This window comes from Arvicola amphibius, chromosome 1 (genome assembly GCF_903992535.2).
Source record: "Arvicola amphibius chromosome 1, mArvAmp1.2, whole genome shotgun sequence".
In the NCBI taxonomy this organism is placed as follows: Eukaryota; Metazoa; Chordata; class Mammalia; order Rodentia; family Cricetidae; genus Arvicola; species Arvicola amphibius.
The window spans coordinates 36164423-36183675 of record NC_052047.1 but is presented as its reverse complement, the minus strand read 5'-3'; the positions used below and the strand labels follow the sequence as shown (position 1 = coordinate 36183675).

General features: G+C 47.0%; 1 protein-coding gene across 9 annotated transcripts in view; it reads right to left on the bottom strand.

Annotated features, from left to right (window-relative positions):
- Apbb2 (amyloid beta precursor protein binding family B member 2) overlaps positions 1-19253 on the bottom strand; it is a 325526-nt gene that overhangs the window by 54002 nt on the left and 252271 nt on the right. For all 9 annotated transcript variants that reach the window (XM_038324988.1, XM_038325004.2, XM_038325021.2 and 6 more), the window contains 2 exons: positions 9957-10103; positions 7724-7851 (listed from right to left, as the gene is read on the bottom strand). In XM_038324988.1, coding sequence (XP_038180916.1) covers positions 7724-7851; positions 9957-10103 — 275 coding nt within the window. The remainder of the gene's footprint in view (positions 1-7723; positions 7852-9956; positions 10104-19253) is intronic.

Here is a 19253-nt window from a genome sequence, read left to right as displayed (position 1 = left end):
CCTGGCCACATGTTCCTACCATGAATGCATAACTAAGGCCTAAGGGCAACAAAGCCAAATAATCTCAGGCTGAAGTGAAGCTTTCCTCTCTTTAAAGGCAATGATCTCAGGTATATCATCACAGTGATGGAAGCCCGACTGGCACCTCCCCCACAACATAACAGACTGCACAAGCAGCTGCCTCCTTCAGTCTGTGCTAATTCATTTTCAAGTGTCAACAAAGGCCCGGCAGGACCACCAAGAAACAGAAACAATAGCAGTTATCTGAAAAGAGGAAAAGAATTGCCAACTCAGAGGCCATCAAGAGCACATTAAGAGAGTCTCATGGGAGCAGTCATTCCAAGACAGGGCTCTGACCGCCACAGTTAGGGGAACCCAGGAAAGAAGGTGGGGAAGCTGAAATTGGGACGTTTGGAGAAAGGGTCCCACAGAGCCAAACTGAGACAAAATAATTCTTTTTTGGAGGTGATTATCTCATGCATTTTGTCATAGCCACAGAAAGCTGATCATCACACCCCTCCCCTATACGGCAGATTGTGGGACCAGCGTTGGTATGGCTGAACAAGAGAGCAGCCATAGTCTGGGGCTGAAGAGTCTGTTCAAGGCCAGCCTGAGCGCAGTGATATAAATCCAGGAAAGAGGGATGGGGGTCGAGCTCAGTGGGAAGGTGCTTGCCCAGCAGGGGTAAAGCCCAGGTGCAACCCTAGTGCCCCAAAAGAATGAGGGGGTGGAGGGGGGTCGGTGGAGGTTTGGTTTTGTCTTGGTTTTATTGTTTCCTAAATAAATAACCGCAGCATTGTCAAGGTCCAAGCAAAAATAAGCAGTGTTTGCAAAAGAAACCAAAACAAAACAGCAAAACCGGAAACAAGAGCATGTGCTATGTATAACAAAAAGCCTTTGAAAGCAGCTTGAACCAAATTCACTCACAAAACCCACTGTGGATAACCTAGGGGAGGAGAATACTTAAGAATGCCCAGCACAATCCCTTTTTTGGTTGTTGTTATTATTGTTTTTCAAGACAGAGTTTCTCTGTGAAACACTGGCTGTCCCAGAAATCTCTCTGTAGACCAGGCTGGCCTCAACTCTGAGATTCACCTCCCTCTGCCTCCCAAGTGCAGGGATTAAAGGCGTGCACCACCATCCATCCCTGGCTACAATCCTTTACATTAGTTGGATAAAAAGTTCCTGAAATTAAAACCCGACGGAACAACTAAGCCAAAGAGAAATCATCTGCCGGCGCAGGGACACATAAAGATCTTATTAAAATTAGTCATCGCCATCAGAAGAGAGCGATATAAAGTACGCTCCAGGAAAAGAAGGTCTGCCCTACAAACCACACTCACAAACATTTCACAGGGCCACATTCAACCTGAGCAAGGGAGGATGAGTTCCTGAAAAGCGTATGTACACAACACTGTTAACGGTTGCTATCGAAGGATGCAGGAATATAGAAATATAAAATTGAAAGCACAAACACATTATGGGAAAAATAAATAAATAAAGCTGGCCGCCGCTGTTAACCTTTAATACTCTCTGCCTTAAGAGCAGACATCTCAGCAGCCATGCGGACAGAGGTAACCTTGTAACAATTGTCTCCTGCCCCAGCTTCCCAGCTAGGCAGGTACTGGGGACAAAGGTTAGCTTCTAACTGTTGCCTCTATGGGACCCTCTGCTTGTAGTCCCTTAATTTTCAACTGTCCCCTACGTGACTCTACTCTCCGCCTTGCGTTCTTCTAGGGACAGTAAAAAGCGGCTGTGACAGCCACAGGCTTCCGCAAACACTCCAAGTCAACATTCTAACGTCCTATAGCCAAAAGTTGTAAAACTTAAAATGTAATGTGACTTTAAACCTGACCTCAAGGTTGTAAAAGTTCTTTGAACCACACTTGGTGCTTAATTTTACTATAAGAAGAGCCCCCAAACCAACCCTCATTGCCAGAGTTTCAGAAGCCCCACCTCTGGCTGTCATTACAGCAGGATAAGCTTTGTGTGCCCGGCAGTAACTTTTTTTTCTTTTCTGAAATGAAGCTTGCTTCTGGTTTAATAGACTTTGGTGGTCTGTCCCCCATCACTGTAACCCCGGACCCAACACTATTAATTATGGAGAAATTTTATCTTCATTAGAGCAGGTCCAATGGAGTCTCTACTTACAGTCAATATTTATTAAATGCAGTCAAATTTTTCTTAATAAACAAACCTCAGCAACTTAGTGCTGCCACTAATTTAAACAAATGAGTTTACTACCCCGAGCAGCCTTTCCCAAAGCGTTTTTCACGTGCATGTATTTCCATGAAGGAAACTGATACATATCCTTCCCTACAGCCCACGCGAAGGGCTGGTCCTCAATCCACGGAACTGCTGGGAAGTGATGGAACCGTTAAGACGTAGGGCCTAGATGAAAGGGGTCTTATGAGAACATGACCCTGATGGGGACCCTGGGACCCTGGCCCCATTTCTTTCTCCCATTGGTTTCTAGCCATGATGAGGGACACAGCTCCCTCTACCACGTTTCCCTCAAGATTTACAGCTGCTCTGCCACAGTCCTAAAAGCAACGGTGACAACTGATCATGGACCCCTTTCCTTTAAAAGACTGACTATCTGAGCTATTTCCTCACGGCTACACAAGCTATAGTATTCCAGGATAGACACAGAAAGAACTCCACTGCAGACTGCAGTATAAAGCCTCAGAGACTGGACAGGGTCCAGAGTATGGAAAAGACCTGCCACGTTGTTTAACTGTTTCCCAGGCGACTCTAGACTCTTCAACCTTCTTAATGCCTCGACCCTTTTGAAGGGACTCCGGCCATGGCTGGCACTCTGGAGCATGGCAAACAAGGCTCTGGCAGGCCTTGCCCCTCTCCCCAATTCCCTCTGCCTGGCTAAAAACCATTAGATAACATTCCTGAAGCTGGTGACCAAGGTCTACCCCTTTATTTGACCACTTCCACCTCCTAAGGCTGACTACCAAGGTCAGGCTATCAAAGTATTGAGTACAGCAATCAAAAGCTCCCTTTGGTTCACCTAATTAACATGTCCAATTAAAATTAAACACCTTATCCAAACACAGGGTTTTCCCTTCTGCCTTAATAAACCGCCAATTGTCTATGGGCCAAGTCTGTTTCCTTTCTATCCAGAGGCAATCCTTTATCGTCGTCATAGTCACCATCATCATCATCATCATCATTGTCATCATCATCACCATCATCATCAGCAGCAGCAGCAGCACCACCACCATCATCATCATCACCACCACCATCATCATCACCATCAGCATCGTCATCATCATCACCACCATCATCATCGTCGTCATCATCATCATATCGTCATCGTCATCGTCATTGCCATCATCACCACTACCATCATCATCATCACCATCATCATCATCATCATCATTGTCATCATCATCACCATCATCATCATCAGCAGCAGCAGCACCACCACCATCATCATCATCATCACCACCATCATCATCATTGTCGTCATCATCATATCGTCATCGTCATCGTCATTGCCATCATCACCACTACCATCATCATCATCACCATCATCACCATCATCACCATCACCACCACCACCACCACCACCATCATCATCGTCATCGTTGTCGTCATCGTCGTCGCCATCGCCATCGCCATCGTCATCACCATCGTCATTGCCATCATCATCATCATTGTTCCCCACCTCCAAATACCCCCTCCTCCTCTCCCTTGTTCTCTATCTCTTGTCTTTGTCTCTTATTCCCTGCCCTTTGTCCCTGGTGGGAAGGTGGAGGATAAATCTCCTTTGAGCTGAGAACTTGGCCTTGCGAGTCCTGAGCTGACACCATTCCCTTTCACCTTTACCACAGTTCCTCATGTGGTGGTGACCCTCAACCGTAAAATTATTTTGGTGCCACTTCATAACTGTTATTTTGCTACTGTTATGAATTGTAATATAAATATTTGTGGACATAGAGGTTTACCAAAGGGGTCGCCACTCACAGGCTGAGAACCACTGCTGTAGACCTTTTGTGCTATGGATACCTCACATGGTACAGCACCCCGAAAGCTTCCCATTAAAGAGATCTGAAGCCTCGACAGTCCCATCTACCTCTCTGCCTCATGGGAACGCTCTTGCCTCTGGGCAACAGATATAGCATCTTAGTGTCCTTCCTAGAAGATGGGTTCACAACTGTCACTGGAAAAAACAAAACAAAAATGGGGGTAGTCTCTGCGAAAGTTCCATTGGGTTGAGAAGTTTGGGTCATTTATGTTTGACGCTTCTATTAAAGAATAAGGAGAAAATTGCTTCCCAAGGTGTAAAAACGCTGAGTTTAAAGTCTACACAGGCCTTTGAAACATGAAGTGACACCCTTCCTACCCATTGCTGGAATGGTGGCCAGGTAGTCCATAGAGACCAAATGAAAAGTGGTTCTCTGGTAGTCCGCTTCAGGGACTGAGGACAAAACACCAGGTAGAAGCCCAGTGCCATCCACACACCTGAGGACACCCTCTTTAACACAGTGGTGGGGACACAGCACATCTGTCCAGGGGCTCCTCGGGGGAACACACCACCTCGAAAGCTCTAAAACTCCATCACCAGCCTCCACCTCTTCATGTTAGTCTCACTGTGATTAAAGCAGCCAAGGCATGGTGTGACGGGGAAGGAGGAGGCAGCTCTGCACTGCCAGGCGGTAAAGCAATCGGGGTTCCAAACCCCCACCCCAGGAAGGCATGTCCCTCAAGCCAGGACTAAGCTGCAGCCAGAATGGAAACCCTATAAGCAAACCCCACAGAGATGACATCAGAGGCAACCCCAGCTCGCCACACGGTTCACAAGAAGCCTTTCCTACTCAGCCCTGGAAGGCAGAGGATGGGGTGACATCACCCACCCCCCGGATTGCCTCTTCACCCATGGTAAAACTACCAAGGAGTTTCACGGTAACTGAGTCCCTTGAAGATCTTCAGAAAACGCTAAAGCCAACGCTTTCAGAAACTGAAGTTACACAGCTCGGCGGGGTGTGCTGTGCTACTGGGGAAGGTTCTGCCCTCCTAGTCTCGTGCACTTGCTTTCCTTACTCATTTTAACCACATCAAGAAACCCCCCAAGAGAGGCCCTTTCCTCAGCAAGGCAAGGTACAAAAGAGAATGCGAAATGGCCTTGTTTTCTCTTGCAAAATGAAACACTGTTATGTTTTATTCATGCAAAGTGAAAACCCTTTTTCTTTCCAGCATTACAAATTGAATTTGCTCTTGTAAATTGCTGTTAAGGGAAAAAAAAAAAGAGAGAGAGAAAGAATCAAAAGCAAAGGAAAGTTATATATATATATATATATATATATATATATATATATATATATATATATATATATATTTAGCCGGAATACAAAGGCTCCTTCTTCCAGGGCACGAAAACTCAGGGGACCAATGGGAAGAAACAGAACCTTTAAGTGGCAAACTTGCTTCTTTACCTACTGTTCCAAAGGGTTTCAAAGACACCCCCTGCCCGTAACCACAGAGACATGCTGAGGTCCTGACAGCCTATGGGGAGATGCTAACATAATGCCACCTACCTTAACTGTGCTCTTTGGTGGGGATGGGGATGGGAGGGGCTCTCCCTGCTCAGCAGGTAAACTGAACTCACCAAGTTTGCAAGGGTTTCCTATCCTATCTACTGTGATCAACCATCCTAGAAACCACCGGAAGTCTGACCCCTCCCCTCCGCAGTGACTTGAAAAGGAAGCCGTGTAATTAGCTGCATCTGTTAAGTGCATGTTGCTTTAAAAAATTAAGGGTAAACATTCATTAAGCACTTGCATGTTTTCATCACCGTGCCAATTATTACACACACTTGCTGGTGCGCACACACATGTGCCGTTGTCCCTGGCAGCCATCTTCATTTCTCAGATGAGAGAGAATGAGGCGCCGAGAGCTTGAGCAATTTTGCCTTGTAGAATCTGAATCACGAGCGACTGGATTTATTTTAAACAAACAGTGTAGACCGAACACTTGCATGAGTAAAATCTAACCTAAAAACACACATAACAGGGCTGAGGACAGGACTCAGGGGTGGAGCGCTTGCTTGGAGCCTTCAGCGAGGCGACACCACAAACAAAACCCAAACAAATAACAGACCTGAATACACATTTCTGATTGTGGGGATATATAAGAGACTTCATTTTGGCTCCTGCCGTAAAGACAGATGTGGAGAACAGAAATCAGGAAAAGAGTAAGCCCCTCTACAGAGGCCACTTGTTTTCAGATGGGTAATAGCCACCTCAGAGTTTCTCTGTAATAGCCATTCACTGAGGTGAAGGTGAGCGCGCGCTCCAGTACTGAAGCCCTCCAAATGTAACACGAATCATCTACCTACTGGCTCACCCTAAAGCTGGGGCTCCTTACTCTCATAAAAATAGCTCAGAGATGTGCTTATATCCAATCAGCGATCAGAAAATTCTCCTTTCTCAAGTCTGGTTCCAGCACAAATGCCTGTTCTTTTACTTTTGGTCAGAAGCCTTCATTTCTGGTTTAGGATGTGGAACTGGTCAAGGACGATCAAATACATTGGTACGTCATATAGAGGACAGTTGTATAAAAGAAGTCAGACCCTCCCCTTATAAAAGACCCAATTTCAAACAAACAAGCCAGAATGCTCAGGAAAACCATTCCTTCGGCACCTGAGATTTGATCTACTTTTATAACATTCTTGTGCATGTTCAACACGATTACCTTAAACGTTCAACAGTTTGACCCAAAATGCTAGAAGACACCCCTATACCGTGGGAATTGCCAAAACATTGATTATAACTTGTGTCAACTGAATGTCCAATTATTTTGCAATGGGGTTCAAGTACAGTATTAGCGGTAACAGCTGCTAAAGTCATTAGCTACAACATGGCTTGAAAGCTGGAAAGTCGGTTTCCTGTCTTTCGGAGAAGAGCCATAAGTACTTGTGGTAACTTATTTCCAGGAGAATAGCATAAAAATACATGCAGAATGCAATTGTTGTAAGATCTTACCCTTTCAAACAAGCCCTTAGAAGAAACGCCACTACTGACATGAATCCGAAGCAGTCAGGACGCAACCAAGTACAACCGCATGGATAAGAAAAGGAACGTAAAAGGAATGTGGAGAAGACAGAAATAACGGGTGCGGATTGTCGGAAGGGTAGGGAACTTGGGAAAATGAAGAAGCCCCTTGAGCCACACAAGTGGTCAGGCTCCTCCCCCAAGAACTTCTACCTTCCAGGTTCCACCCACAAAATACTCTAACTGCCCTAACTGCTGGACCCCATCTTACAGAGTAAAAAAAAGGCCAATCTCTGGAATGAAACTCCATCAATATTCACCCTGGAAAGCTCCATCCCCTAAAAAACTCTATATAAGCCCTGTATCCTGTTCCATTTGCCTGTTTCTCATCTGAGCAGAGGCAGCCACCCTCCTGGGTTTTTCCCTCCCAGTAAACCTCTTGTATGAGGTTTGTTGTGTGGTGTGACGGAGAGGTATTCCTCGGCTCCTGGCTGCCAGGACACCTTTCCATCCGAGCTGTTAATACCTACAGTGTAGGCCCAAAGGCACGCAAGAGTCAGAGATGATGAGTGTTTGAGGGATGGAAGCCAGGGAGGGAAAGTTTGGATGTCTTGGGAGGTGGGGGAGCAGAGATTCACTCGGGTCTGTCAGGTCTCTACAGTTTCTGTTAGGATTCCAACTGAGGGAGGTTAGGCTGTACCAGCCCAGACACTCACCGGCCATTGTCTCGGCCCACTCCCCACACACGGATGCTCACGATGGGCTGCGAGTGTAGCACAGAGCGGTCCATGGGGTCCACCAGGCTGAGCATGTCGTTTTCCAAAATCAGATACATGTCTTTGCCCTGGGCATCAACAAGAAAACGTGGAGACCTTACATCCTGTGTACTTTCTCGTCAACTCTTATCTTTAAGCATCGACACTTCTGGATTTAGACAAACTGCTAACAGGAAAGCCCTAGAGTATTTTCTTTAATAAACTCCACCCACCCCCTCCAGCCACCAACTGTTCCCTCCTCACCATTATTCATGCCAAGGACACTCTCCTTCCTTGACCCACAGCCATTGTCCACCTCTCCTTTAGGATGTGGCCAGCAAAGGCTTAACATCACTTCCCTGGGCTGGTTTATTGAATGTCAATATCACACCGATGTCTGAGGTGCACAGACTCTCAGCTGCCCTGCGAGAGCTTGGCTTCTGATCTCTAACTAGCAGAACTGTGAACGCTAAGGCTGAGCGCTAGGTACCTGCCCCAGGTCTGACACAGAGCCCATAATTACGGACATTGCCATCATACTGAGAGGGAGACCTCTGGCTTTTCAACGCTTGAGCTGCGGTTCGGATTTGTAGGGTTCGTTCGTGTCTTCCCTCCCTATACAAGCTGGCTCTTTAAGGGCAGGAACGCTAGCTCATGTAACTTTCTTCTTCGCTCATATGATCCTCAAGCACGTTTGCAAGGCCCTATTAACCATCTGCTGGACAACTGAAAGATGGCCTCTCAAGAAGGCGACTGAGATGCCATCATACTGAAGCCAGGGAAGCCTGCCTGAGCTGGATCGAGAGACCTCTCAGTGGGGCTCCAATCCCAAAGGGACGGATGAGTAGCTCTTGGTACAGTTTCTGAGAACAATGCCAAAGGTTCTCAGAAGGACTGATGCTGGGGTGGCAGGGGTGGGAAGGCAGGGCCACTGCCAGATGGTGATTAAGAATGCCAGTGCCTGCAGCTGGCATTCAGAGAGATCGAGGGCTTTCCCCAAAGAGCAGACAAACCACTTGCAGGTGAAATCATGAACACGAATGTAATTTGCACAGACTCATGTGGCCGAAGCCTTCCCACAGAGCCTGAGCGACGGATTGCCTGCTGCCCCGGACCTATGCTATCTGCGCATGTCTGCCGTTCATGTGAGTGCAAATCACAGCAACTTTTCTTATGGAGGGGGGAGTGAACATCTTGACTGGAGGAGAACAAAGACTGTTAACATTTTAAATGCAGGGATGCAATGTGAGATCGCACTTCGCTGCCAGAGTCGTCCTTGGTGATTGGACGGGACACAGGGAAGTGAGAAGTCACAACAGGGTTTTCTTGCAAGGGAGAAAACTCTTCTCCTCCCTCCAGAGAGTCTGGTTCACAAGGCAGTCCAGCCCCATAGCAAGGCTTCCCCTTGGGACAGTCTCCACCGCGGGGAGGCTTGAGGACTTGCTTCTCATCATGATGCACTCCTGGGAGGAACTGACAGTGGAGTCGCCAACAGTCTGGACCAAAAGCAAAGCCTCCTACTCGTGTTCTGCTGGTGGGACAAAGGCAAGCACTACCTAAGATGCTCCTGGTGGGTTCTGCAGGTCGTAGAGCACGAATAAGGCTTTCCCTGTTTGGTGTAATCTTAAGGCGAATCTGGGAGTGTTTTCTATTCCGGTATTACCTCTTACCTTTTTGGTTGTTAGCCTAGCCTTTAACAGCAGAGTCATCTCTGCAGCCACAGACATTATCATCTCAACTACATTCAAAGTGGACTCGTTTTATTACAAGCGAGACAACATGTGGGTATCAACTCCGCAGCTCAGGTGCAGTGACCGTCAGGTTACAAATGAAGAAGTACGCTAAAAGTAATTAGTCACTTTGCAGAGCAGGACCTTGGTATTCACGAGTGCAGGTGGGGAATCACGTGTCACTCTGAGAGTCATGGGCTGTTCCCCAGAAAGCTGTTAACAGATGGCATTCATGGTGCACATGGTGGGATGGATTCTGGGCTGTGAATGTTCACTGATGGACCTTTGAGGATCAGAGGGTCAGGGACTCATTGCTCTCTCCCCGGGGCACGGTCTTGTGCGGCCCATAGCGGGGTTACCCAGCAGCTACTCTGGTGCTTCATGCTGACAGTTTTTGTCCACTGCCATTGGCAAACTCATCAACTCCCTCACTACAAGCTCCCCCAGAGCCCCAGGTGACTTACCTCTCCCCAAATGCCAACTGTGTCTCGGATGTCGTTTTTGCAGTAGGAAAGCTGCCGGATGCAGTTGTTGACAGCAACACTGCTCTTCCCGGGGGCAAGGTCCTCCTCTGCCATCTCTACCCAGCCCAGAGAGCGCACAGCAAAACACTGGAAGACAAAGTCAGACAACACCAAGTGACTCGTGGGTTGGGTCAATCAGTATCAGGTTACTTGGAACCACACGGTGGCAAGGACAGGGTCTGCTCAGTGCACTCTATTTGATTCACTGTGGTGGTCACCAGTTAGCAAATCCTCTACTGCTGGAAGACAAAATTGCAATGATTTGTAGCTATGCTATTTTGAAAAACACAGGGACAACCTTCTGTTTAACTATGTAGTGAAGAGTACAGGACAGCCTTCTTCTGTCTACAGTGTAGTGAGAAGCACAGGGACAGCCTTCTTCTGTCTACAGTGTAGTGAAGAGCACAGGACAGCCTTCTTCTGTCTACAGTGTAGTGAGAAGCACAGGGCAGCCTTCTTCTGTCTACCATGTAGTGAGAAACACAGGGACAGCCTCCTATATAACCAGTGTAGTACTTGCAGAAGAAAAGCATCACATAATTGCAGAGCCAACTAACAGCACAGAGGCTTCTAAGTGCTCATTACCTGTGATAAGACAGATTTCTTTTTTAATGGTAAGAAATGTAACCTCATGAGACCCGGTATTATTAAATACCTAGCAAAGAAAATCTAAGAGAGTGAACTATATGCAGTAGACAGCCAACAGAAAATGAACTCAATAGTATTTTTTTTTGGAGGTTTTTCTTTTTTTTCCCCCCTCTCATAATGTTCTGTCTGAACATTTTTTCCCTTACAGATATTTTACTTATACGTTATGGATTTTGATTTTTTTTGTGTGTGTGTGTCTCTATGGGATTTTTGTGTGAATGAGTGAGTGTGTATCTCTGTATCTGTATGTATTTCTTATACTTTTTCTTTGGCTCCTTTTTATTTTTTGCTCATTTATTTTGTTCTATTCCAGGTTTGTTTTGAATTTTATCCCATATTTGTTTTTTTATTATGAGTTTCATTTTTGAAAAATATTTATTATGTATACAGTGTTCTGCCTGCATGCACACCTGCATACCAGAAGAGGGACAGATCCTATTACAGATGGTTGTAAGCTACCATGTGGTTGCTGGGAATTGAACTCAGGACCTCTGGAAGAGCAACCAGTGTTCTTAACCTCTGAGCCATCTCTCCATCAGCAGTTTCATTTTTTAAAAGATGCCTGTTTGTTTTCTAATGAGAGAGAGCAAGAAAGGGTAGGGGCTTGGGTGGGATCTGGGAAGACCTCTAGGAGGGGAAACCATAATCAGAATGTTGAATAAAAAAATCTCTCATTCACACACACACACACACACACACACACACACACACACACCCCAAACCAATGATGCGCTTATTTCAACAAGCCGACACTCCCAAGACATGAAACGTGATATGCAGCATGGGCAATGCTCTTGATCATGAGAGCTGCTATCTCCAGATGATCTGAGTTTTCTCTCACCTCTCCCTGCACCCCAAGGTTCCCTCAAAGCTATGCACCAGTTTAAGAGACCAATTTCCAGGGCCAGGTGGGACAGACAAGCAGCCACCTTCTTCAAAAGCGAAGAGGCTGGCTCTCAAAAAGAAGCCGCCAAGTTTACGAATGAAAACATTAAAATGAAATGAAGAAATGTGGCAATCTATCCCAATGTGACCAACATCATGTCTGGTCTAACCTTCTCCACCCCAACACCATCACCAGAGTGGGCAACCCCTACCTGAGTTGCTAGTCATACTTCCTCAAGGGGGAGAACTCAACAAAGTGCCAAACACAGAAGCTACACATAAAATACACAGCACTCACAGATGATGGAGGAGGGTCTGCTGTCAATCTGTTGATTTCATTGGTTAATCAATAAAGAAAACTGCTTGGCCTGATAGGTCAGAACATAGGTGGGTGGAGTAGACAGAACAGAATGCTGGGAAGAAAGGAAGTGAGTCAGATGCAATGATGCGCCGACCAAAGATGGACGTAGGCTAGAATCTTCCCGGTAAGCCACCCCTGGTGGTGCTACACACATTACTAAATATGGGTTAATCAAAATGTGAGAGTTAGCCAGTAAGAGGCTGAAGCTAATGGGCCAAGCAGTGTTTAAATGAATACAGTTTGTGTGTTGTTATTTTGAGGCATAAGCTAGCCAGGCGGCTGGGAGCCGGGCAGGAATGCAGCCCGCAGCTCCCCACTACACACAGATGGGCTCAGCCGAGGTGGGAAGGCTGGGCAATGCCTCCTTGCGTCTGTGCAGTCAGGAAATGCTCGAGTAGCGTCTATTACAAATAAATCCCAAAGAGAATGTCATCCTAGAGACCGGAAAAGCTACTCAGCTGCTTGTCCAATGGGTACAGCTGTGGTGGAGGCCTCACAGTTGTTCTAAGTGTGAGTGTGTGTGTGTGTGATAGAGAGAAAGAGAGAGAGAGAGAGAGAGAGAGAGAGAGAGAGAGAGAGAGAGAAAGAGAGAGAGAGAGTTGCGCAGGGGAGAAGACTCTGCTGGTCTGCCCTTCTTGCAGTTCTGCTTGCTTTCCCAGCCCCCAAAGCAAACTCCATTTCTCCAGGAGGCTAGTCAGAAATGCCTAGGCACACATCACCAAACACCCTGTTTTACTAAAATCTACATCCTGGCTCTGATCTCATGGGCACCGGACCCCACTGTTTCTCCAGGGAGTCAGGGAGACTGGTTCCCAATACAAACCCTCATTAGCAAAGTCAGTGTTGCAACCCAGCCCCTGCCTTGTTCTTTAGACCTTGTCAGTTCCCTCGGGCCTCTAAAAGAGCTGACTTTTGGTTTGGATAATATCTACTTGCGTTCTTATCATTAGTTTGCATGTGCACACATACATACGCACACCTGAGTAAGAAGCTGGGGATTCTTTGACTTTGGCTCTACACTCTGTGTGCAGGTGCATATGTAAAGAGGCCAGAGGTAAATGCTGGGCGTCTTTCTCGTGCTTTCTGCACTTTATTTCCTGAAACAGGATCTCTCCTTCAATCTAGAGCTCACCAAATCAGGACAGCTAGCCAACAAACAGGTCCCCAGCTCCTGCTCATCCCAAAGGCCATTCCCTTTTAAGGACACCACCAGGGTCCCTACCCAGGCCTTAGAATCCACACCAGAGCACCAGAGGCCGAACTCACTAGAGTTTGGACCAAGATGAATATGTATTTATTGTCCAACCTACCTCTTTTGAGGGAATAAGAGGATAGCTTTTTCTTTTTTCGAGACAGGGCTTCTCTATAGCTTTTGGTGCCTGTCCTGGAAATAGCTCTTGTAGATCAGGCTCGCCTCGAACTCACAGAGATCTGCCTGCCTCTGCCTCCCGAGTGCTGGGATTAAAGGCGTGCTCCACCACCACCCGGCAAGAGGATGGCTCTTAATTAACAATAAGGTAAAAGAATAGGTAAAAGAATACTGGCTACAGGGATGGAGAGATGGCTCAGTGGCTAAGAGCACTGGCTGCTGCTCTTCCAGACATCCTGAGTTCAATTCCCAGCAACCACATGGCGGCTCACAACCACTTTTATATAATAGGATCTGATTCCATATTCTGGCATGCAGGTATATAAGGAGAGAATTCATACATAAATATAAATAAAGTTTAAGAATACTGGCTACCTTTTGCTCCTTAAGTGCAAGCACACATCGATTTCAATCTAAAACTCAGTAAAACATAATACGACAACACATTCAGACTATCATTTTGTCACAAGGAAACAAAAGCCTATCATCACCATCAGGAATTTATTCAAAGTCACTTCCTTGCACAGTCACGCAGCTGTTCGATTTCTGGTCTGAAAAGCTTCACCGCCATTCCATGTAGCCAAATGGTACAGAGGGGATACCGTACCCCACCATGGGTAGCTCCTGCTGGGTCCTTTCCAAAGAGGAGTAAAGAGCGCCAGCATTGCGTGGTGCTGCCCCCACGTGGTCAGGAAGCTTAAAACAGTCATTATGCTACCTTAAATTCAAGAGGTAAACAAAACTGGCTCTTAGGAACAAAAACTTAATTTGAGGTAGGGGAACAGCTGAAAATATTTATTCAAAACACTTGCTTCTTAAAACTTTTTAAAAATAAAATTGAATATGAAAAAAATCAATATACACATTTTTGTTTTGTTTTGAGACAGGGTTTCTCTGTGTAGCCCTAGTCATCCTGGAACTCACTCTGTAGACCAGGCTAGCCTTGAGCTCACATAAATACACCTGCCTCTACCTCCTGAGTGCTGCGACTAAACGTGTGCACCACCACCACCACTATCACCGCCGGGCTTAATATATACATTCTGATGGCTGCTCACTCCTCAGCGGCTCTTGAAGGGGGAAGTGAGCAATGGTGCAAGGTCTGCACGGTGTGATCAGGAGGATCTGGGGTCAGGTCATGGCTCCTCAGAATGCAGGGAGTGGCTGCGGTGCGACACCGAGGGCTCGGTTTCTCCGCATGTGAGATGGGAACATTACCCACTTTATAGTGCTAAGGCAACTGAATGATAACGCTCTGGGCAGGGCGAGAAATCACTGCATGTTTAATTCCAATCATTATTGTCAATAAATACTGCTTATTGTTGTTGTTTTTTGAGACAGGGTTTCACTGTGTAATCCTGGCTGTCCTTGAACTCACTCTGTAGACCAGGCTGGCCTCAAAATCAAAGAGATCTGTCTGTCTCTGCTTCCTTAGGGCTGGGATTAAAGGTGTGTGCCACCATGGCCCAGTGAATATTTTTTTTCTACTAGTGGGTTTTAAACATTGCGGGAATTGAACAGATTTCAGCCAACGTTAGGATGTGGCTAAGATTTCTGTAGACCATGACACTCTGGGAACTGCTGTGGAGGGGCAGCCCCGTTCTCTCCCCACCGTGGCGCTGCTCTATGGACTCTGAGTGGAAACACCTGGTTCAACCCCAGGACTGCCATTGCCACTCCGGATCTCAGCTGCACATGCAGACATGTATGCGTGAAGGCCAGAAGTCAGCTTTGGGTCACTCCTCAGGAACCATCTGTTCTGTTTCGTTAGATAGCATCTCTCTTCTGGGACAGGGATCACTGAAGAGGCTAGGCTGCCAGGTCACTGGGCTCCTGGGAGCCACCTGTCTCAGCTTCTCCCATGCTGGGAATGCATGCATGCACTGATACCATGGCCCGCACTGCACCATGTCCCACAGTGCACCATGTCCCACAGTGCACCATGTCTCACACTGCACCATACCCCATACTGCCACCATGCACCATGCACCGTACTGCACCATGCCCCACACTGCACCAAGTCCCACACTGTAACATGTCTCACACTGCACCATGTCTCACACTGTACCATGTCTCACACTGCACCATACCCCGTACTGCCACCATGGCCCACACTCCACTATGCACCATACTGCCATCATGCTCCACAATGCACCATGCCCCGTACTGCAGCCTACCCCACACTGTACCATGATTGGCAATGCACCATGCCCCAGACTGCACCATGCCCACACTGACACTATGCACAGCACTGCACCACGTCCCACGCTGCACCATGCACCGCACTGCACCATGCCCCGCACTGCAGCCTGCCCCACACTGTACCATGATTGGCAATGCACCATGCCCCAGACTGCACCATGCCCACACTGCCACCATGCACAGCACTGCACCATGTCCCACGCTGCACCATGTACCGCACTGTCACCATGCTCCGCAACGCACCATGCCCCAGACTGCAGCATGCTCTGCACTGCACCATGCCCTGTACTTTGATCTGAGTTCCTCAGGCAAGCACTTTACTGGCCGAGCTGTCTCTTAGCCCCTAGGTTAGTTAACTCAGTCCTGGCTTTAGAGAGACGTGCATGGGGAGAACCTCTACCGAAGGCCTAAGTGTGGCAGAAGAGTGCAGTTCTAAGCCTGTTGTATTATCCACAGTCCATAATAAGTCCATAAGCTTCCAGTTTCTCTATTCCAGTCGGCAGGTGCTCAGCCCCTGCAACTCCAAGTTTGTTGAAAAGTGCTAACACATAAGCTCAGAGAGCTGCCAGGAGATTCCAAAGAAACAAAGCTTGTGGCATATTGTCTGGCATATTGTAGGGACTCCTCTGATGCTCACTTTCCCCTCTTTTCTATAGCTCCAAAAGACAAGCTCCCTCTCCCTCCCTCCCGCCCACCCTCCTCTCTCTCTCTCAATCATTTTTCTTCCTGAAGACAGGCAATTTCTCCTTTCCTCAGCTAAGTTCCGGGTCTCTGTTGATTTTCTTCTGACCTTTAACATACACCAGCAAGAGAGAACGCCAACAGAACGCTGCAGATCACCCCTGAACCATGAGATGGGGGTGGGGGGGCAGTGAGGGAAGAACCAGGGAATTAGACCGTAGAAGACACATGCAGGCCTTTGCCCCTAGCCCAGTAAGCCCATCCCACTGTGCAGAAGGGGGACAGTGACTAATGTCCACAAAGTGTCACACCGGCTGCAGCATGGTAAGCTCTCTGCAACTGCAGAGAGTGACATTGTGACACTGGTGCCAAAGAGACCCTTACAAACTAGAGACCCACGCCGACGCGTTAGAACACACTCATTCACAGGAATGACTGAGTACCACAGCAACAACTGTATCTAAGAAAATGGCATCCACCGAGTACCAATTAGTTCCTGGAGACCTACACATCTGAGTGAGGCCCAGTCCCTCCTCTTGAGGCTTCTAATGAGTGGAATCTATTGTGTGGCATCTTGAAATGAGAGCACAAAAAAGGCACAAGCAGTATTGGCTGAGAGTTCATAGAAGAGTGGTTCTCAGCCTGTGGGGTTGTGCCCCCTTGACCCTTGACCCTTGACCCTCCCACAGGCATCACCCAAGAGCATCTGAAAACACAGATACTTACAGTATGATTCATAACTAGAAAAACTGCAGGTATTAAGTATGAAGTTACGAAGTAGAAATGAAAATAATTTTATGGTTGGGAGGAACTATATTAAAGGGTCACATCATTAGGAAAGTTGAGAACCACTTTTATAGAAGGTTTTTGATTCACAGTGAGGACTAGACAGCTTCCTAAAGGAGGTGGTGCTTCAAGGTGCTAAGCTTGCAAGACAACGGATCCACTCATTTATAAGCATTTTTTTTATATTTACTATATGCCAAGGAAGAGGGATTCCCTAGTGAACACTCAGACCAAACACTCAGCTGAGCTATTTCAAAAATCTGCAAGTGGGAGCTGCAGAGATGGCTCAGTAGTTAATGACATTTGTTATTCTTGCAGAGGACACAGGTTGGATGGCTAGCATCTACATGGTGGGTCACAACCAGCTGTAATCTAGTTCCAAGGAATCTAGCACCCCTTTTCTAGCCTCTGTGGGCACCAGGCACATGTGCAGTGCACAGACATATATGCAAACAAAACATTCATAGGCATAGAAAATTCTACAAGTGCACATGCATTTGGGCTGTCAAACCACAGGGTTTGCAACTTCATCACTGTGGATGAAACAGTAAGATACAACTATATGGGGCTTAAAGCAAGAAGCACAGTGACTTGGAGCCCAGGGAGAATGGATGAGGAAGGAAGCCAGTGCTTGCTCCAAGTCAAATGTAACAGCATTAGGGAACATTCCACATTGCCAGCTGTGCCAATTCTTGTTTTGTGTTTCTAAAGAAACACAAAATGTTTCTAAGGAAACATTGTGGATGGGAAGGAGGGGGATTCAGGGCCTTAAGAGAAGCTGATGTGCTCTATCCTCTGCAGAAGGCCACATCACCTGGCAAGTTCCATGAGTGGACTTTAGTATATTCCAAGTCTTCTCACATCCATTGTGTGTATAGTTTGAAGGAAAGGCACAATACTGTCATCACCTTTTTAAAGGCTATGAGAATATCAAAAAAGTACTAAAAAAGGGTTCCAAGCAAATTGGGTAAGAGCACCCACCGATCAAGAGAATAACTCAAGTACTGAGAGATGGTGTAGGGTGTTCCCACGCCTGTAATGATAACATTTGAGGCCGAGGCAGGAGGGTCTAGAGCTCAAGGCCAGCCCAGGCTACGAGAGACCTTACCTCAAAACACTGGAGAGACGCCTGTCCTGGCACATGCACACCTTTAATCCCAGCACTCAGGAGGCCGACACAGGTGGATCTTCGTGAGTTTGAGGCCAGCCTGGTCTATGTAGTGAGTTCTAGGACAGCCAGAGCTACACAGTGAGACCCTGTCTCAAAAAAGGCCAAAGCAAACAAAAACCCACTACTTATAACAACCAGTCAACCAACCAAACAAAAAACAAAAACCACACTGGGAAAACAAAACAGTTACTAGGCAGCATCCGGGAAAGAGGTTAAGCAGTTCAGCTGAAAAGGAGACTAGGAATTTAGGAGGACATAAAAGGAACGCCACAGGAAGTAGACACTGAGAATGAGCGGCATAATCTGTGGCCCTAGCTAGAGCGCAGGTGATGGGGAGTCCAAGAGCCCAGAGTCGAACATGGGTACAGTGTTCAACACAAACCCCTTAAGATTGTGTCTGACAGGGCTGGAGGGATGGCTCAGCGGTTAAGAGCACTGCCTGCTCTTCCAAAGGTCCTGAGTTCAATTCCCGGCAACCACATGGTGGCTCACAACCATCTGTAATGGGGTCTGGTGCCCTCTTCTGGCCTGCAGGCACACACACTGACAGAATATTGTATACATAATAAATAAATAAATATTAAAAAAAAAGATTGTGTCTGACACCCAGCAACAGCCCTACACAAGGAGCAGGCTAGGCTGTCGGCAGAAGAGGAGTAAAGAAGAGTTTAGCAGAGAGGAAGCCCCAGGGAGCTGGCAGAGCTTCTGTGAGGACCATGGATGTCCATGGGACAGGGGACTGGGATGCAGGCCTGTACTGCTAGATCCCAGTATGTGGTTATCCTGGCTGCTGCCGTAGTCACAGAGATCAGCCGTCTGGAGACTCTTCACATCCATAAAGGCTAGAGTCAGGCAGAAAAAGGAACATACTCTTGCCAGGTCTGAATATGAAGGACTTTAAAAATATTCATTTAAAGCCGGGTGGTGGTGGCATATGCCTTTAAATCCCTGCGCTTGGGAGGCAGAGGCCGGTGGATCTCAGTGAGTTCGAGGCCAGTCTGGTCCAGGACAGGCAGGACCCTGTCTTGAAAAACAAAACCAAAAACAAACAAAAATTCACCTAGCTCAAAGTGGGCCAGAATAATGTCCACCTAAAGTACATTCATTCTATTTGATCTCTGTTCTCTGATGTGT